Source organism: Etheostoma spectabile, chromosome 8 (genome assembly GCF_008692095.1).
Source record: "Etheostoma spectabile isolate EspeVRDwgs_2016 chromosome 8, UIUC_Espe_1.0, whole genome shotgun sequence".
Taxonomy (NCBI): domain Eukaryota; kingdom Metazoa; phylum Chordata; class Actinopteri; order Perciformes; family Percidae; genus Etheostoma; species Etheostoma spectabile.
In genome coordinates, this window is record NC_045740.1 from 14,509,466 (window position 1) to 14,536,326 (window position 26,861).

Consider the following 26,861-nt stretch of genomic DNA (forward strand, 5'->3'; position numbering starts at 1 on the left):
ACTCTTCATTTCAACCCCAACCGGCCCGTCAGACACCGCCTACCACAAGCCTGGGTCTGTCCGAGGTTTCTTGCTAAAAGGGAGTTTTTCGTTGCCACTGTCGCACTGTGGCTTGCTCTGGAGGGAACTACTAGAACTGTTGGGTCCTTGTAAATTATAGAGTTTGGTCTAGACCTACTCTATCTGTAAAGTGTCTCGACATAACTCTTGTTATGAACTGATTCTATAAATAAAATTGAATTTAATTGTTGGGGAAAATGCTGTCAGTATATTCATGTCTGCCACTTTAAAATGTTTCTAACATACCCTTCATTAGGTCGAAGGCTCTGGGCACGTCGTACTTCCTGGCCCGGATGAAGCGGACCAGCAAACTGTCTGGTTTCTCTCCAAAGGTGTCCTGCACCCCCTTGGCCAGGTCGTCACCTGCATCTGCCTTCTCCTTAATCATTTCTCGCAGCTCCTTCACTGCCGCCACCTTCTTCTCATCTGTCTCGTTCAGCTCGTCCTTGGCCTGTAGGGAGAGGCAGACCAGACAGTAAGCTCACAGAACTGTCAAAATGTCTAATGTTGCAAGTGACTGACTGTATTGTAAGAATGTGCAGGGAGAGCTGCTATGCACAGAGGAGTACTGTTTGACAATGTTATCTACTCAGTTTGGTTTTATCTGTCTCTCTAAGTGCCCTGATATTCAGTCCAACCTTGCCCTCATGTTAGCCATTCCATTAGTGAAGAACTTAATTTCATATATTGTGTAATACATCATGAGTGATAAATTGTACAACAATGATTGAACTGTAGTACATGAATTATGCTTTGTGTCAGGTGTGCTTACCTTCTGCTTGGTGTGGTCCGGCAAGCTAGCGCAGGGTCCAAACACTGGCCCGTGGTCCTTGACGGTGAGACGTTCCAGCTTGGCCCTGAGAGCCTGCTCCTCCTCCGACACCATACGGTAAGTTCCACTCTGAAAAGAGTATTAATGGAAAAACAGACGACTAACTAGGACTGCACGTCCTAGTGTACGTCTTGCTGTAACTGTCATCCTGATTAACAGCAACTTTTCTGACCTTAATGACAGCTCTGTAGTGTGTCTCATTACAACCATGCAACTGGCACAGCTAAATAAATATTAGCCCTTCACTTGTGTTTTAAAAGTCAAAATGTCCTCATGAGTGCAATATCTCAGGAGCAAAAGAAAAGCATTTCAGTAAAGAGCAGTCTGCTATCTCGGGTATATATTGCAGGCACAGTATATTTTATTTGTGCACTAGCTGATAAATCAAAAAGAACCAACAGTTAGAAGCTTGACTGCTGCTCACTTTGCCATGTTAACTGAGCTTTCAAGCGACAGGTGCTGGGTGTTGTCATGTTTAAAAAACAAAACAAAAAAAAAACTTTATTTTCACAAAAGAAGTCTTTTTAGAAGAGTTTTTAAATGTTGAATGTTAAAAGACTGACTGACTTTCTCACACACACACACACACACACACACACACACACACACACACACACACACCACACCACACCTACAAATCTGTCCAGGAATTTCATTCCAACATAATTCAATACAAAAAAAATGGCTGGGGTTTGATACCTAGCCCTAATATATGCAAGTTTGCTTCTACTCTGACATGTGATAATTCTCTCACAAGACTTGGTAATGCCATGTAAGGTTTAAAAACGGTCCAACTTATCTGTGAGACAAAATGCCTGATCACCAGTGTTGCAGGAGCAACAATCAATAGGCCTCAGTGTTTTATTAATCTCTTTCACATGAGTCCAGGAAAGCCTGTAAATACACGGTAAGGACTACTAGTAGACCTGAAGCAGGGATCAGGGATTTGCAGCTAATGCTACTGTAGCCGTTGATGGCATCCATAACAATGGGCTTTGGTCTTGAGAAATGTTGAGCTGCAGCTGAGTCCATGCTACAGGACCGTGAATAGGTATTAGTCTTGGAGATTTACCTAATCACAGGGTTTTCCACTTTCAACGCTCTCATTACAACTCAGAAAACCACGTAACATATCGGCATTGATTAGTTCTCTTTAAGCGAAATCAAACCAACACAGTTTTAAATAAGTAAAAGTGCAAATACTTACAACCACAGCCATATCTTCTGCTCTTTTATCAGCTTTGAACTGTCTGGAAGAGAGAGCCGAAAACAATTGACACACTGTACTCCACTTTAATCCCCCTTCATCCCACCCTCTCTGCTACCACAGGGTACCTTGATTCGACTATATTTAGCACTTGCCCATCCCTGGATGATTTATCAGGAGATTTAAGGTCACCAGTTTTTTGATTTCGTAATCAACAGGGTCACAGTTTTTTTTGTCAAAGTTTATACTTTAGTTAGTATCATATACTTTAGTTAGTATCATACTGACAAATTCTGTAGAACCATCAATGATGTGAAATTCAGTTTGTATAATTTGTAAAATCAGTAAAGTGTACAACTATACATAATGTTCCCTTAAATCTCCCATAGATGTAAAAAAAAAAAAATTGTGTTGTAGCACATCCGCCTGTTCTTATACTAATCTATTAATTGACAGGCAATGTATGAGCAACTGTTTTGAAAATAAGTTAATTTCTAAAGTACAAATACAAAATACTGTGCATCCTCTTTGTAGGATATGTGACAGTAAACTTAATATATTTAACTTTAAGACAGTTGCTCAAACAAAACAAGCAATTTTAAGGCGTAACCTTGGGCTTTTAGCAATTCTGATGGACATATTTGAATATTTTTCCGACACTATTCTTGCATTTTATAGACCAAAATAAATAATAACCAGCAGAGCAATAGATAATGAACACTAACTTGATGTACAATATAACACACTTAAAGTAAAAAGTCAATGTACATTTGTATTTGTATTCAATAAGAAATTCTCAAATGTCTTGTGCATCATTTAACACATTACCATGTAATCTTTGGAAACCTTGAGAATTGTTCTCATGGGTTTGATGTGCAGACAAGTAGTCATGACCCTTTAAAGCACATCACTTCTCCATTTTGTTTTTTAACATTGACTATAAGTTACGTTCCCACACATCGGCAGGCAGAGGTTTGGAGAATAATATAAACATAATATATGCCATTCAATAGACATTAAAATCCAAAGCTGCACCAGTTTTGGGATTGTTGGTTACAGTGGGAATGCAGCCAGAGTAAGTCCCATGATGCACCTACTGAGTCCTATATTAGTATTCATCTAATTAACTCAAGTACATCAAGATACAAGAAAAAACTAAGCAAATGTCCACAATCCTTTGATTTCATGCCACTTCATAAGAGATCATCGCTGTCTTTGGTCAAAATCCCTGCTCCATTAACAACAGTTAAACTACAGAGGAACCCTGAAGAGCTGCAGAGTTTGAGAGTTGTACATCATAGGAAGAAAATATAAATGAAGTAGCACATCCAGTAGAGGAGTCTCACCTTAAACAGATGTGAAGTTGCTGGTGGGGAGTCGCAGGGAGTCTGTGTGGAGCGAGATGGTTGGGACCTATAATTTGTAGCGTTGGGATTAGTGGCGTCACACCAGATTATATCCATCTTGTTTCTCTTCAATCAGCATAAAAGGCACAGAGGGTGGAAGGAAGTGATGGCGAGGGTGTCTGGCCAATGGTGAAGGTGCTCCCGTGATGAAAAGCAGGGTCAGTGCAGATTTTGCATGATGTAATTTTGAGTACACACTTTAGGTAAGAGGTGGTTTAAGAGGGTGGAGGGATTTGATTGCATTCCAAGGAGACTTGAGTGAAAAGTGACCATTGTGACTGCTGATTCCCCTGTTTGATTTCTGCATCGTAATCACACTCGGTGAGAGGTGGAGGCCTGTATTCAAATGATCGGTTTTTAACATGTTAGGAGACATGATGTTGATTGGGAGTTCAGATTGATTCTAATGTTGTGACGTTTCTAATGGGACCAGCAGCAATAGGAATGACTTCCTTTAATTAGTCTTTATCTATTTTTTTTTTTTTTACTTTTCAAAGAAAGGGCTGGGATTTATAATATAGGCTGTCTCTCTATGTGACTATATTCAATATTCATCACTTAGACAACCTCAGACCTAGCCTTGTCCTAACAGACTCTCGTACATAGAGTCTGGCCACTCTTCATTGGCAAGTGTTAACTTCCCTAAAGGTGGGTACTCTGTTGAAGTTTAAAACTATTGGATCCGATTGGACAGACCCTGATTAGCAGGAAAATCTAATAAATAAATCTAATCCACCAAATGTTATGGCAATCTGCATTCATTATTTACAATACATACATGTAACAAATAGTGCATAGACTATCAGCTAATGGTGAAGGTTCTAAGTTTTAGTTGAAAGTGAGAACCATTTTTCTCATTTCAGGTAAGAGTTAGCCTCTGCCAGGGCTGCGCTTTTTCACCAATCCTGTTTGTAATATTTATGGACAGGATATCGAGGCGTGGATGGGTTGCAGTTTGGTGCGCTGGGGATCTCATCGCTGATTTTTGCAGACGATGTGGTCCTGATGGCATCCTTGGCCTGTGACCTTCAGCACTCCCTGGATCGGTTTGCAGCCGAGTGTGAAGCAGCTGGGATGAGGATCAGCACCTCTAAATCTGAGGCCATGGTTCTCAGCAGGAAACCAATAGGGTGCCTTCCTCAGGTAGGGAATGAAACTCCTTCACTTACCCTAAGTGAAGGAGTTTAAATACGTTGGGGTCTTGTTCACGAGTGAAGGGACAATGGAGCGGGAGATTGGTTGGAGAATCGGCGCAGCGGGGGCGGTATTACATTAAATTTATCGCACCGTTGTGAGGAAAAGAGAGCTGAGCCAGAAGGCAAAGCTCTCGATCTACCGGACAGTTTTAGTTCCTACCCTCTGCTATGGTCAGGAAGGCTGGGTCATGGCCGAAAGAACGAGATCCAGGATACAAGCGGACAAAATGGGTTTCCTTAGGAGGGTGGCTGGCGTCTCCCTTAGAGATAGGGTAAGAAGCACAGTCATCCGAGAGGAGCTCGGAGTAGAGCCGCTGCTCCTTCACATTGAAAGGAGCCAGTTGAGGTGGTTCGGGCATCTGGTAAGGATATCTCCTGGGCGCCTCCGTAGGGAGGTGTTCCAGGCACGTCCAGCTGGGAGGAGGCCTCGGGGAAGACCCAGGACTAGGTGGAGAGATTATATCTCCAACCCGGCCTGGGAACGCCTCGGGATCCCCCAGTTGTAATTGGTTAACATGGCTCGGGAAAGGGAAGTTTGGGGTCCCCCGCCTGAGCTGCTGCCTCTGTGACCCAATACCGGATAAGTGGACGAAGATGGATGAAAAGGCAAAATAAACAAAATGTGCAAGGATCCTAAAGTAAACAGTCGTCCAAATGATGTAAATATCGCTGTACTTAGTTCAGTTGTTTTTTGTTTTTTACATTGAACGATACAGAAAAATAAATACCATTGACGTGGGATTGACGTGAGGCCCAGCCCTAATTGGTAGACTAATCAAAAACTAATTATAGTTGCATCCCTACATGGCTACAAGGGAAATATAATTAAAATCACAAAAAAACAGTAAAAGGGAAAAAAAGCAACACAAAACAGAAAAAAACAGCTATTTGGCAGTTCATTGAATATGCCCCACAGTACAAAAAATCTTTTATAAAGAGATCTCAGAACAGTTCTATTTTGCACAATTCACAAATCACATGAGATCTTTGTTTTAAAACTAGAAATGAATCATCATTATGACCGAGGGAGCTTTAAAAGTATTCTTAACATCTCTTCTACTTTCATTACCCGGAAATATCCACCCATACCCCTTTAACCAGATTAGTTCTTACATACTGTACACAATATATCAGGAGCTGAGAGTAATGTAAAGGTTTATATACTGTGATCAATTCTGAGCACTTCATCTAATCGGACAAGTAAACTCAGTCTGAGGTTGAGTAAAACCATCTTGAGATTTAATTCATTTTAAGTAAGTTAGCAACAGAAGTGTGCATGAAAACAAATTGACAAAGCTACTGGAGAGGAAGTACAACCAGATACTCTAATCGTAGTAGTTTTTTGGGGGTTTTTTTTCCTTACAGCTGCTATTGACTGACAATTATGAATTTTATCAAAAGACTGCTTGCCCCTTAACGGGTTAAGAAACATTTACAGCAGTGGATAAGAAACATTTTTTTAAACAATGGTAACATCATTAGTGGCTTAAATCAAATTAAATTTATGTGGCCCATTTGTTTTCGGATGTTTAATCTGTAACAGACCAAAACAATAAACACCTCTGTGCATTCATTTACTGCATAATCCTCAACATATCCTGTGTTGGACTCATGATGTTCAGGTGCCACTGAACATTCTCTCCTCATTAGATCCCATTCAAAGTTATTTCTAGAAAGGAAAATTTGTTCAAGCTGGCAAAGTGAAAATCCACACACACCTCCCTTAACCCCCATGTTGTCCTTGGGTCAAATTGACCCGTTTTCAGTTTTTTTTTTTAAATGTCACAAAAAAATGGGCCGTCTTTCAGTTGATGTTGCAGCAGTGGCTGTATTTTTGAAAAATTGTCATTTGCTTGTGGGTTTGTTTACTGTATTTTAAACGCCCAAAACCATTCATTAAGATTGTATTTTGGACAATGCGTCCGAGTTTTTTGCTCTCCACAAAATAACCCAAATGCATTAGACAATGCTCATCAGAACACTTCCGATTACCAAATTGTGTCCCGTTGCCTGCATGTACAGATTCTGCATTGATAAGCAGATATCTGTTTGGGCCATTGGGCTAAAAATAATGCTCTTTTTTGGTGTTTTTTTTTTATTTTTCCTTGCAACCAAGGCCCCCAGCTAGACCTGAAGGGGGGTCTTGTATCCTTTGCCCTGAATGTGACACCTGGCCAGGCAGGTTTCTGTACACTCAACAGTCTAGTATGGACACACCGATGCAGCCAGTTCTTTTGTGTGGTTGATGTTTGGAAGTTTCTCTGTACACTTGCTAACATCACCAACACACGTTTTCCTTCTGATGCAACAATGAAAAAGCAGGCAGCGACTAGTAATCTGCTAAATCAGACCTGATCTTGCTCAAAGAGATTTGGGAAACAAAATTAGATGGATAGAGAAAAACAATGCTACTTTCTGTTCTCTCCCTATGGCCTGAGCTGTGGGGTTCAGGCTTTAAATGTGAGATTTAGAGATCCATGGAGCATAACAAAATGTACAGCTCCACCTGCCGCTCGCAATGTTTCATGTTTAGATAATGTTAGTGTAATTATATACACAATATATCAAAATCTAGTGTCATGCTCAAATCTTTAGACCTTTACAAACTTTTAGGCTACAAGCTCTGTCGCATTTCAGCTCACATGGATGTTACCAGTCACTGAAAATGCTGGAGGAGAAAAAAAAAAAAAAAGAACTGGTAACCTTGGACATTGTGCCATTAGCTGATGTCAGACTGTTTCCCAACACACTTAATAGGCTGCTGCTGCTAACAATGCTGCTTTTAATGCTAATCTGGCACTGAATCTAGTGGGACGACTGACGCCATAGTTGTGGAGTGGAATTTTCCCTCTGCATTGGATTATCAATAACAATGATCCAACCTACAGAGACAACAGTTATTCATTTGGATGCTTCTGTCAACCTAATGATGGGATCTCTGAACTCTTTATCATCTCCATCAACTTTAAGGACTGTAATGTTTCTCTTTAGCTTCTAAATGATCCATTTTATGTTTATTTCACTGCCATCCACTTTTTTGTACATATAGAATATAGTCAGAGCCAGGCAGAGGATGTCCTGTACGGATGAGCCTCTCAGCAGCATTGCATCTATCTCTAAACTCAAGTTAAACCTGAGCACAAGACACATCAAAGTGACAAAAATTAAAAGGCACGGCAATAAAGAAACAGTGTTATTAGGTTACAGTGTTGTCACATTCAGTCACTGAAATATTCAATGCATTTGAATAGGATGTCATTTATTAGGACATTTAGGAGCAGCTTATGAGAGGTAAAGATAACACTATTACAAATTTAGAATTGTCACATTATAAAACCTTTAAGGCCACATATACAGTACATGGAGTATTAGTTTGAACCTGAACATACAGTTTAAACTAATTTTTAAAAATGTTTTGACTATATTCGTTTTATACAGTGAAAAACATTTTAAAATCTGTAACTTGAGTACGTTCAGCCGCCACATTTCTATGTTTTCATATGGACATTTTAAAAAACTGAATAGTTTTCCAAAATACCAATATCTGTGGCCTAAGATCAGTTTCATGTCCAATAAGTTAAATTTTACCTTTCAAGTAAGAGCAAATACTGTTCCAGAACTCCAAACTATTTTCATAAGTTAATATAAAACTTTAAGAGCACCAACATATGTCACCCTACAAACATGATCAAGATCAACATTGATCAACATTACAACTCTGCAGGCAAATATCTGGCATCACAGCAAAAAATATGCTGTTGGGAACTCTAATCATTTTGTTTAAAAGTAATAAGTTAGCATTCATTTCAAGCTATGAAATAGTTTCCCCAAATAGTCGTAGAGTACATCTTCTCATGTAAGACAATGCAGATAATCTTTTACATATTCTAACCAAAAATGACCCATTTTGAAATTAGAATTAAATCCAGACTTGATTTGCCATCAACAGTTTAACATTCACATTATTTATAGTTATCTGAATCTGCTCTGATGACTGTACATCCCCATGTAATGTAAATCTGTCTAGGTATTTCCCACACATCATTAATACCCTTCTCTCATTGGCTTTCAGCTATGACATCATCTGGCCAGTACTCATCCTGCATGTAGTGGTTTGAGGAGGCGAAGCTGGGCTCCTGTGAAGCGTCGTCTCCCCTCAGTTTGTTCTGCAGCTCCTGCTCCCACTCGCCCTCCACCAGCTTGTAGAGGTCAAGGGCGGCCAGAGCGTCCTCCACCGAGCAGTGACCCCTCCTCCCCACCTGGGAAGGTAAACAGACAGGGTCAACGTGGTACACAAACTGCTTTTATTACTGGAAGCAGACTTCAACAACACAGACACACTGTAGTTATGTGTTAGAAAGGGGTTGCCATAAAGAAGATCCACCATTATGCCAGCTTAGGTCCTTTCCCCCCCCCCCCCCCCCCCCACTTAAACAATGCCAGAGTAATTCTGCGCCAGATTCTACCTTAAGTATAAATATGTGAGATAATATTCAATTTTAACTATACAGTTGTCTTCAAGAACAAAATCATTATTTTAAATTTGTACAAATAAAACCACACATTTACAGTGTCTGAAGTTGCTCACCTGAATACTCCTGTTCAGTAGCTTCCTGGCCAAAATTTTTAGGGAGGGGCAGCGTTCCCGACAAAAACCGGCCAACCGGCTGAGGTAACGCGTCGTGCAGGTGTCCCTGACCATGTGACCTGGATGGGCAATGTCCAACACCTCGAAGTCATTGTAGATGGAGTGGCCGACGACCACTTTGCCCTTAAGTATACTGAGGATCTACAGGAGAGAAGCCACGCAAGTGCAGAAGATGACACATAAATAAATAAATTTACCTGGCATCAATGATTTGGAGTGTCTGCTAGATTTGAGCATGACACTTTAAACCACTTTGACCTGGAGCCTTATATAAGTTTTAAAATTTAGAGACAGCACAGAAGGTTATCTTAAATATTTTCCAGACCCCACCTCAGGCCGGGCTGGATTTGTACTTAAATGTGAGTTTCTTAGCAATTAACATATCTACATTCTTATTTATTAAAATTGTTAATGGTAATGTGTTCTGCATTAACAAAAATCTGAAAACGGCTTATTAGTTTTGAAAAAGAAAAACACTTCTGAACAACATTTTTATTTGTAGCTCAGCATACTGTAAAATTAATTCAAAACCTACTTCTGATTGATGAAATAGCTCCGCAACATGGCAGTGTAGTAATTGTACTGTATATGGATTACGGTTTAATCCAAATGTTGAAGTCACTAAACAAACCAACCAACTACGCTTTCACGCAACCTTGGACATTAGACGTATAATCACTGCCTAAGCTGACGTATTCATTGTAAACATAAGTATTCAGAGGGAGAAGCTACCAATTGGTAAATCTCAAGTCCAGAAGCGAAGTGGCCTCACCTCCTCCCTGGCCTGAGCAAAGGGCATGGCGTTGTGCAAGTGATGCCTCCGGATGCCACTCCAGCGAGTCCTGTAGTCTGTGACGGGCTGACATGGTCGGACATATTTATCATACAATACGTTGCCATGATAGTCCAGTATGCTGCAGCGGGCCAGCTCACTGCAGCGCCCGCCGGGCCCCGTCCCAACCATCTCACAGTCCAACGCCACCACTGTGATCGAGCACAAGCTGAGGCACGGCGAGCTGCGGCCACTGACCGGAGGACTCGTCTCAGAGGAGAAACCACTGTCCACCTCCCAAATGTCTTTGAGGGCTGTGACTAAACTGTGGTGCTCAGAAGCTTTAGGCTCAAGGTGTTCACGTCCAGATACATGAGTGCTCTTCCTTTCAGAGTCCAGACTGATTTGACTTTCCTGGTTAGTAGTGTTAAATTTTGTTTTTTTGACCAGTTTATTTTTATCCAGTGGTTCATTGTGGTTTTCGGTCGTTTTCCTTTTCATGTTGGCAATGATTATCTTCTGCTGGCATTTTTTCCTAGATCTTGCGTTCTCCATGGCACAAAGCATCATCGATTTTTTGCACAAATATCTGTAGTTGCTTAAAAGCCCCCACGAGGCAGCTTTATTCCTTTTTGACGCCTCTGCCATCATCAACAAATGAAACCGGCATTGCAGTCATTTTCTAAGGAAATAAAACACAAAACACCATGATAATTAACAGGAACGAAATTCAGTAGTTGATCAGTACTATTCAGGATTCTCTTTTAAATCTATCCATTTGCTCTGATAAAAAGTAGCATCGTATCGTTTGTTACTGGGCCTGTTGCTTAAACTTAGTTCTTGTGTGGGTATAACGTTAGTGCAGCATACATAAAAAGTGCATAAGACCGAGTGAACAGAGGGACACTGACATTAGGAAAAATAAATATAAATGTTTGTATAACTCCTTTACGTTAAAGTCTACGAAGGTATCGCAGCCTTGACCATGCAGCAATCACTGACTTTAAGGAGTAGGTGATTGACAGCAACAAATTAAAACACGCCAATTCTGAAGAAACAAACTGTGGGAATCTACAGTTTGCTTGATAAATTTACCAGGTCAAATAGCTCATTAAAAGTTCTAAGAAATTAATTTTCAGAGTGTGAGAACTGTCAAAAGGTCATTATTCCCAGATATATAGTTACATACGTAAGTGATGACAAATTGTTTTACAGACAGTGCCACCAAACATTCAAAATGTCGCTTTAATGCATCGCTCGTAAAGCCCGACTGAAAATGGGTTTAATCATTGCCAGACTAAACCAGCATAGTGTAAATCTATGCTAACGTTAGCTGTATGGACTATCCACCAAATTGTCGTTTACAGAAAACGTGTCTCCTTAAGCAGGCCGTGATAGGCAGTAACTTAGCGACCAATATGTGCTCTAGCTAGCTAACTATCGTTAAAAAAAAGCTTACAATTATTTACAAAGATGTGCTGACGTGAACTGAAATTAAACCGCATTAAAAAAGGGTTTCAAACTGTAATTCCCTGATATTTCTAACGGAGTTTAGCGTTCAGTTAGCTAGCTAGCTAAGTTATGGAAACGTCCTAACGTTAGCTACAGCAGCCACGTCAAACAAGATATTAAACATCATTCCTCGAAGTAAAATACGACGTACGACTAATGCGAAGAGATAAACTTGTTGACAAATAAAACACATGAGTACGACATGACACTAAAGCAGATTGCATTATTTCTATATTACCTTTTGAGGCATTTGAACAAATTTCATTACTTCTGTATTACCTTTTGAGGTAGCTAGCACGTGCACAGTCGGGCAGCAGGCAGAACCAGAACATGCCTGGACATATGTCCTTTGCTGATCTGATTGGCTCCTTCTCTTCTTCGTTTGTTGTTTCACAGAAAGCGTTCAACTGTCAAAGATCAACGGAGTCGCCGCCTACTGGTTAAATGCTCTATTGCACCAAATAGTGATATTATGTAAATTATGTATTACTTAAGTGCCACATTTTATTATTTAGCAAGTTAAATACGACAATAATTTAAAATCAAATTGTGACAACGGACATTAAGTCACAAATTAAGTCCCTGAGGCCTAGTGCGCTCATAAACACAGAAATATAAGTGTGGTGTCCCCTTTGCGGAAACTCAGCTACACCTTTCACCGGTTAGGTCATCAAATAAAACCAAATACCATAAAATAGAAGAAAAGCAAACTCTTCTGATTTAGTGGGTGCCAATTTTAACAGGTTTCTTCAAAAAGCCGCAAGTTTGACTTAAATGTACTTCTGTCTTATATTCTCCCTAAAATCTTGTGAGTTGTTTAATTTTGACCAACATGTCATGCTAATCTCCAATGTATTATGTTGAAGAAAAGGGCCATTTGTGACAAGTGACATTTAACACTGTAGAAAATCAGCAGTTTTTCTATTTCGGTTATGATGGAAATAATTGGTTTTCCCTTTCATCCCAAATTGTTTGAGTAATTATTTACAGACCGAAACAAATTCAACTCAGTGTATTTTTTATATGCACAACCAACTTTAAGGCAAAAGCTAAGATATCAAAACAGATTTGTCAATTTGCAAAATCCTCACCAATTTTACTGAATAATTGTGACATTAATATACCAAGGGAAAAAACTACAAAATATGTCAAGCTTCTAAAATGTGAAGAGTTTCTACTTTTCTGTTTGATACCCTAAATTAAACATCTTTAGGTTTTGGACTGTTAGAAGAAGACAGACATTTTCTTTCAAATCACTACTTGCTATATTATAAAAAGCAAATTTTGAATTACAAGAGTGTTTTAGCCAATACTTAAAAATTTGTAAATAATTGGCGACAGTTTTAGGCAGTATGATAAAACATTGTTCATGAACGAAAATCTTACAGTTTTTGGTTTTGTGGGCCTTTTTATTTCACAATCCTTCCAAATGTACAAAAACAAAGACGTGTTACAAAGACAAAAAAAAACCATTAGCATTATCCCCTGTGACGACGACGACAAAAACCAAAGCGACAGATGACTGTAGATGGGTGTCAAACCAAAGTGCATCAGCCTGAGGTGATGTAGACAGACCGGGGGAAATAAAAATCTCAATTTTCAAAAGCGGTCCCCTCTTCCCTAAAAATTTGTTTTTAAACAGCGGGCAGGCCCTGGCCACCACCTCTCCACAGTTTCCCCCGAGCAGTGGAGGACCTAAAGGGAGGGCCGCGTCTTTTCGACATGGCCTCAGAGCATTCGGTAGTTCACTAAGAGTGGAATATAATTTAGTTCTTTCTTTGCATGGATTTCCCCAATCCTCCTTCCTCCTGTTGTGTTGGGGGTGTCGAGTTCCTGTTTGGAGCTTTTATAGCTCTGTCTTGTCGTCGTCCTTCTTCTTCTTCTTGGTCTCCTCCTGCACTGCCAAGGGGTTGGTGGCCTCCTTCTTCAGGTAGGAGATGAAGTCACTCACCTCGCGACCTCCCTGCAACACGAGCAGCGAGACGGGACCATTAGCATAGTGAGTATAAACAGGAAATCACTTTTTTTTCTTAAATCATCACTTCAAGCTGATTCTCACCTCGTATTTCTTTGGGCTCATCTTACGTCCAGCTGGGGCAAAGTACAATGTGGGGAAACTAAACAACAAAAAGGTTAAGGAAATTGATTAGAATTCATATTGTTAACATGTCATACTGTACCATTAGACATTTTCTTCTGACACCCTAACTTTATAGCTCAATCGACACAGGATTATCAAGGCAGACAACGATATTAATCCCAACACACAAGCCAAAATCTTGAGTATCCCTTAGTTTTGGGACCAATATACATACTGCGCTGCACACCTTAGAATGGAAGAATCTACTTGTCAGTGCTCTCTGGTGGAGGAACTATGTGATGGCCTCACTGTTTTCTACATGACTTCCAATCCAGATTGGCATTTCTGTACTAAAATGTCTTGATATTTATCTGCTGACATATTAACCGATACCAATATATCTGCAATGCACTGATAGGTCTTCCTGGACGTTTAACTTACATAACTTTTAAATGACTGTTGACTTTGTTGAAATCAAAGAACTAAAAGTAAATGTGAATTGTGTGGGTATATTATTATTTAGGTTTTTGGTGACATGATCCGGAAGTATTTAGTATTTTTTGCCCTTGTGATCCAGTCAAGTGAATTAAGTATCAAAGCATATCTCCACCATACAGTTTCTCAGGGATGTGGCGAGCAGGATTGATGAATTTGGGGGGGGGTTACATTTCTGAAACATTATGTTTCCAGAATTCTCAAACATTCAAGGCTTTCCCTGAGTATTCCACTGACGGAGCTCATGACTCACCCGCTGACTTCATATGGAGATGGCACATCATTTGCTGTGGCATCCATCTTGGCAATGACAACGTTGGGATCTCCGGCAAGCTTTAAGAGCAGAGCAGAAACTGTTAACGATTTGCAAGCTAGTTCACAAAATCTATTTTCTAGAGTCTGCAAGTTTTGTTCAGACCATGCGAGCCAGGCAACAACTAATCCAACTTACTTAATTGTGGTAAAACAGTACTCGCATAAATGGGTTTCTAGGTGTTAGAGTACCTAAGGTCATCAAAGTGCAGCTTTTATTCAGAGTGCTATCTCCGTTCCCTCACCTTCTCTCCCAGCTCGTTGAATTTGGGCTCCAGGCTCTTGCAGTGTCCGCACCACGGAGCGTAGAACTCGATCAGCACGTCTTTGCTGTCGTCGTTGACGATGGAGTCAAAGTTCTCGGCCACAACAACCTCAATACAAATGACAATATTCACAAGTTTACTCATTATGGATTGATAGCATTGCAGTTACGTCATGAATGTATACATAATAGTTGCTTAAGACAATTAGCTTTAGTCCAGTAATGGTATTGGACTATAATGAGAGGGATTCATCCATGTGTACATCAATATAATGTGGTGGGGCCAATTTTAATTACTTGATATACACCACCAGGTGGCTTGATCTTTATTAAATGTATTGGTTGATTTATATGTTGTATTGTTAATCCTAATCTGCAAAGTAACTAAAAAGGTATTATATCCATGTTGTAGAGTAAAAAGAACAATATTTGCCTCCAAAATGTAGTGGAGTAGAATGTAGAGACATCCAACAACAGATTTACTAGCCTATAACCAGGGTACATAACCTGTATTATTTTACTGTAGATTTTTATACCAACAGGATTGGAATACATTATACAAGACCCTGGTGGAAGCTCTAAATATTTTAAATGTACTGTATATGTTTTGGTAGCAACCACTTACAAAACATGACACAACAAATGCAATCTAAACACCAAAGATCTGGCTGTATTAAAAGGATGAAGCATCTATGTATATTTTCCTTTCTTCAAACTAGTAAAATTGCAGAAGTTATTAAAAAAAAAGAAGAAGAGGAGTGAGACGTCTTCCTACAGCTCTCCCTCTCCCCTCTGTCGCACAGGCAATGCATGCCCAGAACCACCAATAGGAATGCGCTCTCTCTTTATCTGCAATCACCTGTGACTGACCAAAGTCTCCTGTGACCTATAGATTTTCTGAAGGCTCCAAACAGTGCCAATGTGGTGCAGAAGTCTAGTTTTCTCTCAGACCACTTGAGTTACAATATGCTGAAAGATGACGGAATTTTTGCCCAATGACGCCACAAATATGTAAAAAATAAAAAGTACCTACCACAGCTTCAAGTGTAGTAGTTTTACACAGACAAGAGTATAAATATTACACATTGCGTATGAAAATGTGGGAATAGCATGCAAAACATTGTCTATTTAAAAAATAAAATAAAAAAATAAATACCAAGAGGTCACAGGAAGAAATTAAGAATCTTCTTGGACGTTTCCTCTCACCTTGACAGGTCCATCATTGCTCTCCGGGATGGGCTCTGATTTGAGGTAACGCTTCAAGTTGCCATCAAAGTAATCCTGAAGGAAACGCTCCAGAGTTTTCCCATCACGACTGTTGGAACAAAACCAGAACAGGGAATCAGAAAGAAAATGAAAAATGAAACGTTTGTGTTTGGGAAACACAAACGCAGGATCAATACATGGTTTGCAAGGCGTTTATCCGACTTTAAATGTACAACTTCTACTTAATTTCGCAGCTCCTGCAGGCCAATGAAAATGTGTGACTTGAGTCGTTATTTCGGTTACCTGTTCATTTAGCGGTCTAATACATTAGATCCATAACGTGTATGCTTTGTGCGGTAATGCTCTTATGGCAAACAAGAAAAATAACATCTGATCTGACTCACGAGAACTCCTCGGTCATGACGTATTTGTCTCCCTTGCCGGTGCGGATGGCCACCAGAGGCAGTTCTCCCGAGCTGCCGTCCATGCCAAACTCAGACACATCCTGGCTGAACATGCTCTTGCTGGCCACGGCAAAGTTCAGCTTCTTGCCCTGATCCAGGAAGCCCTTGGCCACCTTCATCACCCTGTGAAATGTTAAAGTTTGGTCTGTTGAAAATGAGGACGAAAGTGGCATCTCGTGTCAAAGGTTGTATTCAGGGCTGAATCCAGCTGTGAGGTTACAAACGAGTTCAGCTAAGCATTCTCAGGGTGCAATGGGTTAAAGATTGGGGAAGACAAAAGGGAAACAAGCGTCGCTTTGATTTCCATATTGCTTATTAAGACCTGGTGATTAACGGCCACAGGAGACACACACAGATTTGAGAAAGCCAATAGCTCCTGCATGGTGCAGAGGAAAGAACAAGCCTGGGGTGAGTTTAGAGACACATACCTGTTCCTCCAGTAGTTGGAGCCCTTGGGGTTTTTTTCATAATCAACATCATAATAAGCCACCATCAGGTCTTTCCCCCTCAGCTGGTCTTTGTTGTCGTCCGTCATGTGGGGGCAGATTCCAAAGCTGAGTTGAAAAGAGTAAAAATGAATCAGTTTACAAAGGAATGTAAAACCAACAAGCTATACCTTTTTAGCCAGTTATGGACTAACACCTTAGCCAGTGACCGTCTACAGCAGTATACCAAATGCAATCATTTAGTTTGTTTAAAAGGTGAGATCTAACCGCACTGTTCACAAAATCTCCACAAAAGCTAGTTACTATGTTCAGTACATGTTTAGACAAGAGGCGAGGCAAAGTGAAAGTAAAAGTAAATCTCAAGTCATGTGTACAACTGCTGTATTCATTTTTGTTACAGTTTTAGCAATGTGTGCTGGCAATTCAAAAAAAAGAAGAACCATGTTCCTCCTTTAAATTAAGAAAATGTAAAGGCACTTATCACATCCATACTGGGCAAAATATACAGTAAGCATTCCAAAGAGGATTTCCTTTATGCCGTCACCTCCTTGGGGGGGTTAAGAGTCCTTACTAAAGCTCACTGGTTCTCAAGCTCACTGGAGAACAACATCTATAAAAAGCTCTATCAAACACACTGGGCACCATCAACTTATAGATGACATTACACAACTAAAATGACCAGCCATAACTGGGAAAGACAAATGACCCAGCTGATCATACTCACAAATACTGTGAGTGTCTACAATGGCAATACTTTTTAGAACTGCAAAAACCAATCATTTTGTTTTTTTGTTGTCTAAAAATAATCACTCTATCTTATTTAGCCTCCAAAGTGTAATGACACCAGATAATAAAGTCCAGTATTTGTTCATCACAAGAGCCAAACCCATCCTAAATGTATGCATTTCCCAGAGTTCAGTGAGAGCGGACTGTGTTTGCTGAGCGGACACCTCACCTACTACACAAAGTCCTGTTGGCACCGGGCCATCAATGTAAATATGTACCACATCTATGCAAGATGACTGCACCACTGCCAACAAGACCAACTACTGTAAATGTATTTTAAGATAAAAAAGGAATCAGCTCTGCTGTCTAACTGGAACATGAATATTTGTATGTTAGATGATGTATTTGAGATAATTGTCTCAATCAAGACTCACATGTTGTCCTGGATGAACTTCTTTATTTTGTTGCTGGTGTATTTGTCCTCGCTGTACTTTACGGTGCTGTCTTCGAACTTGTTGTTGAGTCTTGGTGGGCGGAATAGGACGATTCCCCTGTAAAACAAAACAGGAAATGTCACTGTAGTCTTGCTGCACCAACAGCTACACCAGTGATATAAAATGTGTAAGGAGGCAAGGTTATTTTCACTGTAATACTAATAACCGCTCCCAAGGCCTCAAAGCCCTAACTGGCACAGACTGGGCCAAAGGCAGAAAGAGCTACTTACTCTCCGTCAATGCCGTGGCTCTGGAGGAGAGCCTCAGAGTTGGTGTGGGCAAAGCGGTAGTTGTCCCTCAAGGCGCTGGCTGCCTTCAGGAACTCTGTCTTTGCTGTGCTTTTGTCATCAGAAAAGAACCCTGGGAAAGAAAGATGAATCATGTTCGGATCAGGATGCAACAATCATGGTCCCGCTGTTCCCAACTTTCACCAACCGTGACTGAAATTCAAACAGTAACTCACCAACAACACTTGCATCCTGGTCTGAAATGTACTTTGCCAAGTCTGTGTCAGCCTTAAGCTCCACAGAAGCTGGTCCAGCCTGCTTCTTAAGGAAACTGACAATCCCATCTACAGAGAGCAAGAGGAAAGCAGACAAACAACACAAGGTGTCAGAAATATAGCATATATAGAAAAGGAGTACTTGTTCAAGTGTGAGAGCATTTAAGCCTCTTCAAAACACAAAAAAAAATTATAAAATATCACATCAGAGGCAAATACCTGCAGTTCTGGGACCATCATAGGGACCAGTTTCCTCTCCATCCCTGAAGATCTTCAGAGTCGGGTAGCCACTGACCCCATATTTGCTGCATGTGTTGCTGTTGGATGTGCAGTCAACCTAAGGAGGGGGGGAAAGCATTCACTTTCTGAAGAGATACAGAGAGTACTATAGTAAAGAGTGCACAAAGGCATTGTTAAGTGGACACAGCAAACTGCATTATGTAATACCTTGGCCAGAGCGACAGTGCCTTTCAGACGTGTGGCGGCTGCCTCATACTCGGGTGCTAGCCGTTTACAATGGCCGCACCTAATGGACAGAGGATATGGATCAGTCAAACAAGAGAACAGGTTACACTAAAGCTGTATCCAAGTTTCAGCTTGGCAAAGGTCCTGCGGGAGAGATAGTGATCTGGAATTTGATATCTCTGAGGTAATTCAATTGGATTTGTAAAATACATAAACAGGTTGCTAAGTGTGGAAAATGATCAAGATTAAAAATAATGTAACTTTAATTAGCTTCTAAAAAGTATTAGGGAATGCATGAACTATTATTTACTTATTGTATATTAATCAATTATTCTGTTGATCATTTGATGAATCATGATTTTTCCATAAAATGTCAGCAAATAACCTAAATGACATCACAATTTTGCTTATTTTCCTGTGTAATCGTTTGAAACCATAAGAGATGTGGTTGCTTATCAGACAATTAAGAAAACAGCTAATATTCACATTCGATCAACTGGAACCAGTGTGTTTTATTGCTAAAAACAAATAAAAACAATTCTCTACAAATTATGTTTTAATATATATCCTGCTTAACTTCAAGTTTGGCACCGTTGAAATACGTCACCGTTCCTCTGGACCAATCAGAGGTGGACACCAAAACTTCCCTGGCCAATCACAACGTTACAACAGCGAAAAGGCACACCCCTAACTTCCTCATAGCTTCATTAGCACGACGCATTTTAAATTGAAAATGATTCACAGCAGTTACAAATGCAAGTCAGGACTAATTGTCTTTTATTGTTACAGATTAACGTTTAATGTACTGTTAAATTGTTGCAGTCTTGGACTCTCATATCCATTTAACGTCTATGAATACAGCTAGTTGGCTAGCAACTCCACACAGAAAGGCCCTGCTCGAACCGGGTATCGAACCCAGTACTCAGCAGTACTAGCTGCGAGGCATCCAGCAAATTTCGCTAACGTTTGCAAACTGATTTGCTCATGAAATCTTTACAAAGCGTGAACATACTCACCAAGGGGCAAAAAATTCCACAAGCGCGAGATCATGTTGTCCAATGTTGCTTTCGAAATCATCATCCGTGTAGTCAAGCACATCACTGGCCCAGGTGAAGCCGGTGAGAGCGGCCAAAAAAATCACCCTCAACATCGCACACCGCGGTAGTTTAAACATCTTTTTCACTTTGTTTGACAAAAAAAGTTTTAATTGCAAAATGCTTCCGCGGCAGCCCCCTCTTCGGCGACGTGAAAGCCAAGGGTGCAAGCTCCTCGGACAGGGCCAAATGCAGACTAGTCGATAGAGAAAGAGAAAGGGATGGAGGCGGTGAGGATGTTCAGGCAAATAGAGAGACCTCTCCTAACCACAGTGTGGCAACCTCCCATTGGTCCATGCGACGCGTCAGTCACCCTCGGTTAGCTAATGAGAGGCAGGCTACCGGCACAATGTCGTCTCAGAACCAATCACAGCTCGACAAAAAATCACAACTCTTCACATCACACCAAGGGAGTAGACGGGGAAGTGGATAATAGTTTGCCATTTGATAACATGGTTTTTAATGAACTGCAAACAACTCTAAAATGTGTATATTACAGTATGTTGTTTAATATGGACCAACCCATGGATTTATTAGACACCAAAAACAGCTGCAGTGATGAAATGAGAACACAACTCATCTCATATAACAACAATCACGTTTTTTTTATTGTCATAATGAACAACAATTACAGAGAAGCAGTTGTTGGCAATGAAAATCTTGGATCTCAGGCTCCCTCCAACAATGCTTAAAATACATATGACTAAAATATGAAATAAAAGAACATGTCTGTGACCGACAGTATTGAAAAATGAATGCACTGTAAAGTGAACAGGAATGCTGTTAATATAGACATGAAAATAAAATTAGACACAAAGGAAAAGAGGAGCTTTAGTGCCCCGCACCTTATTTGGCTTACAGACATGGTGTAACAATAATAAATACAGTTGTCTGTAGTCTGCACCTGTTTCCATTGTGGTTCTTGATGCAGGTGTCCACGTCATATTAATCTCAAAAGTCTGCATTGGTAAAATTTTGCTTCATTCACACTAATTTATATTTTGAAAATCTTCCTTCAGGCAGACTGGCAGCATGACTGATGTCCAATTTTACAGTTCATGAGTTCTGATGTACAAATCCCTAGTGTTTTTAAGCTAAGTACAACATTGGTCAAATGTCAGAGGAATGAACAAACACCGAGCACCATGTTGATCGGCATGTTTCTTTGTGCTGCATATATATGTTTTCTCAATGGCTGTTTTGCAATTGCAACATATTATTGTAAAGGTTGAGCACTCACTAAGTAAGTCAACTTTTTACTTCCCTCATTACAACAACAATGTATACTTTATAAATAAGATGATTAAGATAGTGACAAAAAAACACAATATGTGTCAGTTAGGATTAAGGATGATTGATGATTAATGGCCTTTCACCTTTGTGTGCAATTGTCAGTTGTTTTTTGCTCTAGTTCATAAACTATCAACTAAAGTAAGCCCAACATTATTACTTAAGCTTGAAGCCCTGTGTTGTAGAGGTGCCCTGTTCCCAAAATCTAATTTTAACACCATTATCCTTTTAGTTTGTACAATGCTCACATGGTGCATCTTCCTAAATAAGGTTGTGATTAATCAGAATAACTACAAAGAAAATGATACACAGAAGAGAAGAGAGGTCATGTGTGCTGAACATAGAGGAAACAGGGTGCATACTCAATGCACTGAGTGTGGAAGGACGTAGGGGAGGCAACAGTTCTCGCCCTGGGGTCCTCTAGGTTCATCTGGCTGGGATTAGGAGACCACTATGTACTGTAGGTGGTCAGCTTTATACAATTCCTTTGGGGTATCCAATTTAAAACATGTGCAATAAATATATCTCTAAAACTAATGTAATGTCAAGAGCCTCTGACTCTTTTATGACTCTTGTGATTGTTTGTATTCATTATTTGTCGATTGTGGCTATCTGGTCTAATTTGTGTTCTTTTGTTTGCTAGTTAGTTGTCTGAATATGAATGTCTTGATCTCAACCTCAACAAGACAGCATGATTAAATATCAGTTTAAATCTGCACAGGTAGATGATATTGTCTGACTTTCATAACAAAGCCCCTTAAGCAGATTTCATTATTATTATTATTATTATTATTTCTTATTATTGAAGACATACAGACAAAAATAAGCTTCATATACATTGACAATGTCACATACAGTGTGTGCTAAACATGTTCCTTCTTCATGAAGCTGCAGTTGTATTATTGGTCCAGCAGAGGGAGCACTCTGACAGCACAGAGTGCTCCTCTGGAGTCCAGAGTGATAGAGAAAAATGCTCTGATCACACTAAGGCTGAATCCCAATTCTCTATCTTACCCCCTACCCCTTACCCCTACCCCTTGGCCCTTGAAACCAAGGGGTAAGGGCTAGGGGTGAAAACATACCCCTATGAAATGGGACACCACTTGGTTACATCACCATACAGTATTGATCACAAACTTCCAAGATGCCACCGTTACATATTCCATATGTAAGGGTGTGATCACCCAGAGGTCAGGTGCGTGGATACTTCTTCAAGAATCCCTGTTGGCCCGGCCTATGCTATTTATTTATAGTCAGGCATGTTATAACAAACATATGTTCTATCACTGTTATGTGAATGCACATAAGTCATACAACAGGTTGGCTGTTTTCCTTATAGAGTTTGGGATTCTCAGTAATCCTTTACATTTTTTTTTCCGCAACTATTTGTACTCCGACTATTTTACAATATTACAAGCTGTAGATTCACATGCTATTCTGATGTCCAGTGAGATGTCCCAAAACCAAAAGTAACAAGTTTGATGCTTGAAAAATCCAAATATCCCTTATGTAACCTTTCTAATTAGTTACAAATGTCTTTCAGCATGTTTCCTTTAAAGCTTAGGCCTTCATCACCGTTTCATTAGAATCATGTTTTTTTCTCTTCAAACTGCAGTTGTAGTAGAAAGTTACTCCAACAAAAGTGTAAATGGTGAAGTTATTTCAACTCTGACATTCACCCATACACCTTCAAATTACATTGCCTTTTTTTAGGAGGATAGTTACAGAGTAGTAGTGGAAATATTGAACATATAAGAGATATAAAAAGCAATGAAATCAGGAGGACTGATTTTGGGAAATGATGGTGGAGACTTTGACAGATGAACAACTTGCATGACAAGAGATAAGAGCCTGTTGTACACACACTGTCTGTACAAGAGTGACTCATGAACATCAGAATAACTGCTTTTTCATGTTCTTCTTGTCCTCACACTTGTCAGTCTATCTATTTCTGTAGGACAGTGTTGCCTTCAATCTACTCCTTATATGGAGGACACTTCTATTTAGATTCACACATTCCAATTTTTTCTAATCTGTGGGACAGGGTTACCTCAAAACTAACCCTTATGTGGAAGACCCTTAGAATAAATGAAATACGTTTGAAAACCTGCATTCTTAACTATTCCACCTATCAAGGACTAACAATTTAAGTTTTAAACAACTCAAAATCTCTATTGTGCCACGTTTGTTCTATAAAGACAGAACCCTTGCCACTGTTCAAACAGCTGTCTGATGTTATTGTAGGTAAAGATGCCAGGAATAAACAATGCTCTCCCCTCATGCAGATAAGATGAAGGAAAAGAGACAAATCAGATGAGATTGTGCGAGAAAAATATAGTATTGTAATGTTTGATCATATAGTAACGTCTTTATGATACGCTGAGCACCCTGTTAAACAATAAAAACACATTTTGCAATCCCAGAGTAGATCTTGCTTGGGTAAAAAGTTTATATGAACATTTAAGCACTAATGGACTCTCTTGACAATTTTAAAACAAAGGTCCAGTGTTTCCATCTAAAATGTGTGTCAGTGTGGAAAGTGTTCCTTTCATTATTATTATAAACCTTGCTTCCTAAACAGACAAGTTTCTTTTAGCAACACCTCATAAGCCGCCTGCCGAGCCGTGCTAATCCAGAGCTGTGTTTCTTCCAGACCAGCCCCCGTTTACTGTAAACTCACACCTGATATGGGAATGGCAGAATTAGATGAAAGTGATTTAGGGAGCAAATGAGGTCAGAGGCTTGAGTTTTGTTTTTATGACATTTAATGTCAGTGGAGCTGTGAACAGTATTGCACTGCATCGTATTTTGTAAAACATCTGTACTGTTTCAAGTTCACTAAGTGATGATTGTTTACCCAAAGGCATCTCAGCACATCGCCTTTACACCTTACACTTAACACCGTAAAGCCTTTTTTTATTATCATTTAATCAACGTTTATCGCACTGTTAGTTACAGTATTGACGTCACTGTTCCACCACCATTTGATCCCAGGAGCCTGTTTCATGTGTGTGGCTGTACACTCTGCTACACTCTTCTGCACTGTAGAGATTTGTCTTTCTGTTTCCCCCACAAAGCTCCTTTCCTCTCAAATCAAAGCCCCCATTGCCTCTGTGAAGTGGTTGCCACAGAAACCTGCTTTCTCCTCGGCCATATCTGGAACAAGGAGGAGGAGAGAAGTCTGCAGCATTATGCTGGTGACATGCTCCGAGTGCTGTGAGCGATAGAGAGAGAGGGAGGGAGGAGGATGTATTCAGGACATTAGAATCTTCCTCCAAATCCTTGAAGTGAGAGAAACAGAACACCAACACTTGACGTCTCAGCTGCATCTCGTCCAAACACTCAACGCCTTGTTGTCCTGTCAGCGTCCAGACCAAAACACTGGGGAAATTGTTGCCTGTTTCATCACTGGAGACAATAAAAATCTATTCATTCTCCAAGGGACAAAGCACTTGTTACATACTCCCTGCACTGCAGAGAAAACACTGACGTCTTTGCACTCACCTTTAAACAAAAGACGGACACATATTTGTGTTCATATTCACTCCCGAAGGCACACAATTAATTTTGCGCATTTCCCACCATGGTTGTATACTGGGTGTTTGCACCATACTACATGTTCACAGTTAGATTTATTAGTAATTCATCATGGAGCTTAAATAATAAGTCTGGCAATAATCTATATTTTTGTTTACATCAACATCCCATAAAAAGAAATAAAAATAACAATATTTAATTCTATCTTTCAATACTTTCTCAGTGGGACACTTAGCCCCTAAACCACTGGTTCCTATCTACAGAAATCTATAAAAACAGGTCACAAATAAAAACAAATATAGGATATTACCTGCATTTTCTTTAACTGACACAGAAACAAGTGAGAGGCCTAAAACGTTTAATTAAATCAGAAAAGGTCTTGGCTCTGTGCAAAAACAAGAACCCTGACTAAACATTGTCACATGACACTATGCAACCACACTGATTGCAACCATGCACCTTAAACTTGGTTACCATGGTTACTTAAAGCTTGGGCTTTATGCTCCAGAAAAATCCCCTTGGATACCAAAGAATGACATCTGCCTCATGTAGAAGAAGAAGGAAAAAAAGCAGCGCTCTCTCAACAAATGACAGACAGAGAATCTGCTGTTAAATAGATGATTTCTTTAATAAAAGACATTACAGTGCAACATTTCATGGTGAGCTGGAATGATATTGCTTCAGGAGCTTACAGTACAGAACCAAGCCCGGCCAGTGTGTTATAACGTTACATTTTGACACCAGTGTGTCAACAAAGATACACCTCCTCTGGAGAACACGAGTATCTTCAATCTTACGCTGGGAGCCTACATTCAAATCCACTCAAAATGGCAAATAGAAACTGTCTGCACACAATCCACGATGGAAAGTAGAGGACAAAGGGATGGACAATACAAGCACCAGATAATAGGGATGACCAATCAACACACACAAATGAGGGGAAGAGTATATAGGACATGCGGTGGGGGGGGACCGAGGCAAGGTAAAGCCAGGTCTGGTGGGCTGAGGAGTGCTTTGGGAGCAGAGTCATAGATACTGTTAGGCCATGCAGAGACAGGCAAACGGGTGGCCATCTTTGCTTCGTTACAACAGCCTACAGTTTGTGCATCCTTGATTAATGTTTGCTGCCGTTAGAGCTAGGTTAAAATTTGAGTTTAATATAGAAACCCATCTGAAACGCACTAAAGCCCGATGCAGTATTCTAGGACTCTGGTTTGGTTTAGACAGATAGCTGCGTATAATATATGTAGATTATATTATAGAGAGGTATACTATGGGACAGTGAGAGATGATTAGATTAGTAGTGGAAATAAATGAGGCGGCACCGAGCAAGGGGTTTGTGCATGTGTGTGCCCAGAGGTTTGTTGGCTGGGGTCAGGGATCAGTGTCTACTTAAAATACTTAAGGGGTGGCGGCACCTTGATGTCCTGGCCTTTCTCCAGTTTCTTCTCACACTCGATTAGGTAGTTGACGCCATCGATCACTGTCTGCACCAGCTGGACCTGAGGGAGAGACGCATCACCTTTAATGCATTTATCTAATTTTGCATAGAAAATGATCAGCTAGCCTATCGGACACAAATTATTATTGAAAGCAGTATATTAGTGGACTGGGTAAACCCCGCCCACTCTGCCGGTGATTTGTTTTTGCCCTGCAGCTTGGTATGGACACCTGCATGTTTAATTCTCCTGCTTCAATTCATAATTTTGTGGGAAACAATCACAAACTGGCTTATCCACCTGGCGCAATACTGGCGGGTTTAACACAATGACGATAGCGGTCAACATAGCGGCCACCGAACGCCATCGAAGCATAGCAACCCATTGATGCTGCTGTTGCTTCTACGTCACCC

The 26,861-nt window shown here is 40.1% G+C and overlaps 4 protein-coding genes and 1 long non-coding RNA gene across 7 annotated transcripts in view; 1 reads left to right on the top strand and 4 right to left on the bottom strand.

Annotated features, from left to right (window-relative positions):
• Positions 1 to 3,542, bottom strand: part of rlbp1b (retinaldehyde binding protein 1b) — a 9,378-nt gene extending 5,836 nt beyond the window's left edge. Inside the window, exons 1-4 of the mRNA XM_032522606.1 lie at positions 3,446 to 3,542; positions 2,100 to 2,142; positions 833 to 961; positions 307 to 511 (exon numbers count right to left, since the gene is read on the bottom strand). Of these exons, the coding sequence (XP_032378497.1) occupies positions 307 to 511; positions 833 to 961; positions 2,100 to 2,111 (346 nt within the window). The 5' untranslated portion in view covers positions 2,112 to 2,142; positions 3,446 to 3,542. The remainder of the gene's footprint in view (positions 1 to 306; positions 512 to 832; positions 962 to 2,099; positions 2,143 to 3,445) is intronic.
• Positions 1 to 12,604, top strand: part of LOC116693580 (uncharacterized) — a 17,058-nt gene extending 4,454 nt beyond the window's left edge. Inside the window, exons 2-3 of the long non-coding RNA XR_004332955.1 lie at positions 3,596 to 3,598; positions 12,521 to 12,604. This is a non-coding gene — a long non-coding RNA (uncharacterized LOC116693580). The remainder of the gene's footprint in view (positions 1 to 3,595; positions 3,599 to 12,520) is intronic.
• isg20 (interferon stimulated exonuclease gene) lies at positions 7,942 to 12,047 on the bottom strand. 3 transcript variants are annotated; one of them, XM_032522605.1, is made up of 5 exons: positions 11,843 to 11,880; positions 11,366 to 11,375; positions 10,122 to 10,805; positions 9,290 to 9,490; positions 7,942 to 8,960 (listed from the first exon to the last, which is right to left on the bottom strand). In XM_032522605.1, the coding sequence occupies exons 3-5, from the start codon at positions 10,770 to 10,772 to the stop codon at positions 8,760 to 8,762; spliced, it is 1,053 nt and encodes a 350-aa protein (XP_032378496.1). In that variant the 5' UTR covers positions 10,773 to 10,805; positions 11,366 to 11,375; positions 11,843 to 11,880; the 3' UTR covers positions 7,942 to 8,759. The 3 variants fall into 3 exon arrangements, with proteins under 3 accessions (XP_032378496.1, XP_032378495.1, XP_032378494.1); XM_032522604.1 differs by lacking the exon at positions 11,366 to 11,375 and having other exon boundaries at positions 10,122 to 10,803; positions 11,872 to 12,047; XM_032522603.1 differs by lacking the exons at positions 11,366 to 11,375; positions 11,843 to 11,880 and adding an exon at positions 11,913 to 12,046 and having other exon boundaries at positions 10,122 to 10,803.
• Positions 12,605 to 13,260: 656 nt separating the features above from the next.
• On the bottom strand, positions 13,261 to 20,411 carry pdia3 (protein disulfide isomerase family A, member 3). The gene is made up of 13 exons (XM_032522602.1): positions 20,105 to 20,411; positions 19,071 to 19,149; positions 18,843 to 18,960; positions 18,585 to 18,692; positions 18,352 to 18,481; positions 18,062 to 18,178; positions 16,884 to 17,009; positions 16,396 to 16,578; positions 15,992 to 16,100; positions 14,766 to 14,894; positions 14,462 to 14,541; positions 13,693 to 13,750; positions 13,261 to 13,596 (listed from the first exon to the last, which is right to left on the bottom strand). The coding sequence occupies exons 1-13, from the start codon at positions 20,260 to 20,262 to the stop codon at positions 13,480 to 13,482; spliced, it is 1,512 nt and encodes a 503-aa protein (XP_032378493.1). The 5' UTR covers positions 20,263 to 20,411; the 3' UTR covers positions 13,261 to 13,479.
• A 5,207-nt stretch (positions 20,412 to 25,618) lies between these two features.
• ckmt1 (creatine kinase, mitochondrial 1) overlaps positions 25,619 to 26,861 on the bottom strand; it is a 13,447-nt gene continuing 12,204 nt past the window's right edge. The window contains exon 9 of the mRNA XM_032522607.1: positions 25,619 to 26,511. Coding sequence (XP_032378498.1) covers positions 26,398 to 26,511 — 114 coding nt within the window. The 3' untranslated portion in view covers positions 25,619 to 26,397. The remainder of the gene's footprint in view (positions 26,512 to 26,861) is intronic.

Coding starts and splice junctions, on each gene's coding strand:
- isg20 (XM_032522604.1), bottom strand. CDS start 10,772: ATGATGGCAGAGGCGTCAAAAAGGAATAAAGCTGCCTCGTGGGGGCTT. Junction 9,491..10,121: donor TTGCTCAGGCCAGGGAGGAG/GTGAGGCCACTT, acceptor TCTCTCCTGTAG/ATCCTCAGTATACTTAAGGG. Junction 8,961..9,289: donor TACTGAACAGGAGTATTCAG/GTGAGCAACTTC, acceptor TTACCTTCCCAG/GTGGGGAGGAGGGGTCACTG.
- pdia3 (XM_032522602.1), bottom strand. CDS start 20,262: ATGTTTAAACTACCGCGGTGTGCGATGTTGAGGGTGATTTTTTTGGCC. Junction 18,482..18,584: donor CCAGGATGCAAGTGTTGTTG/GTGAGTTACTGT, acceptor TTTCTTTCCCAG/GGTTCTTTTCTGATGACAAA. Junction 13,751..14,461: donor TCTCCATATGAAGTCAGCGG/GTGAGTCATGAG, acceptor TTTGTTGTTTAG/TTTCCCCACATTGTACTTTG.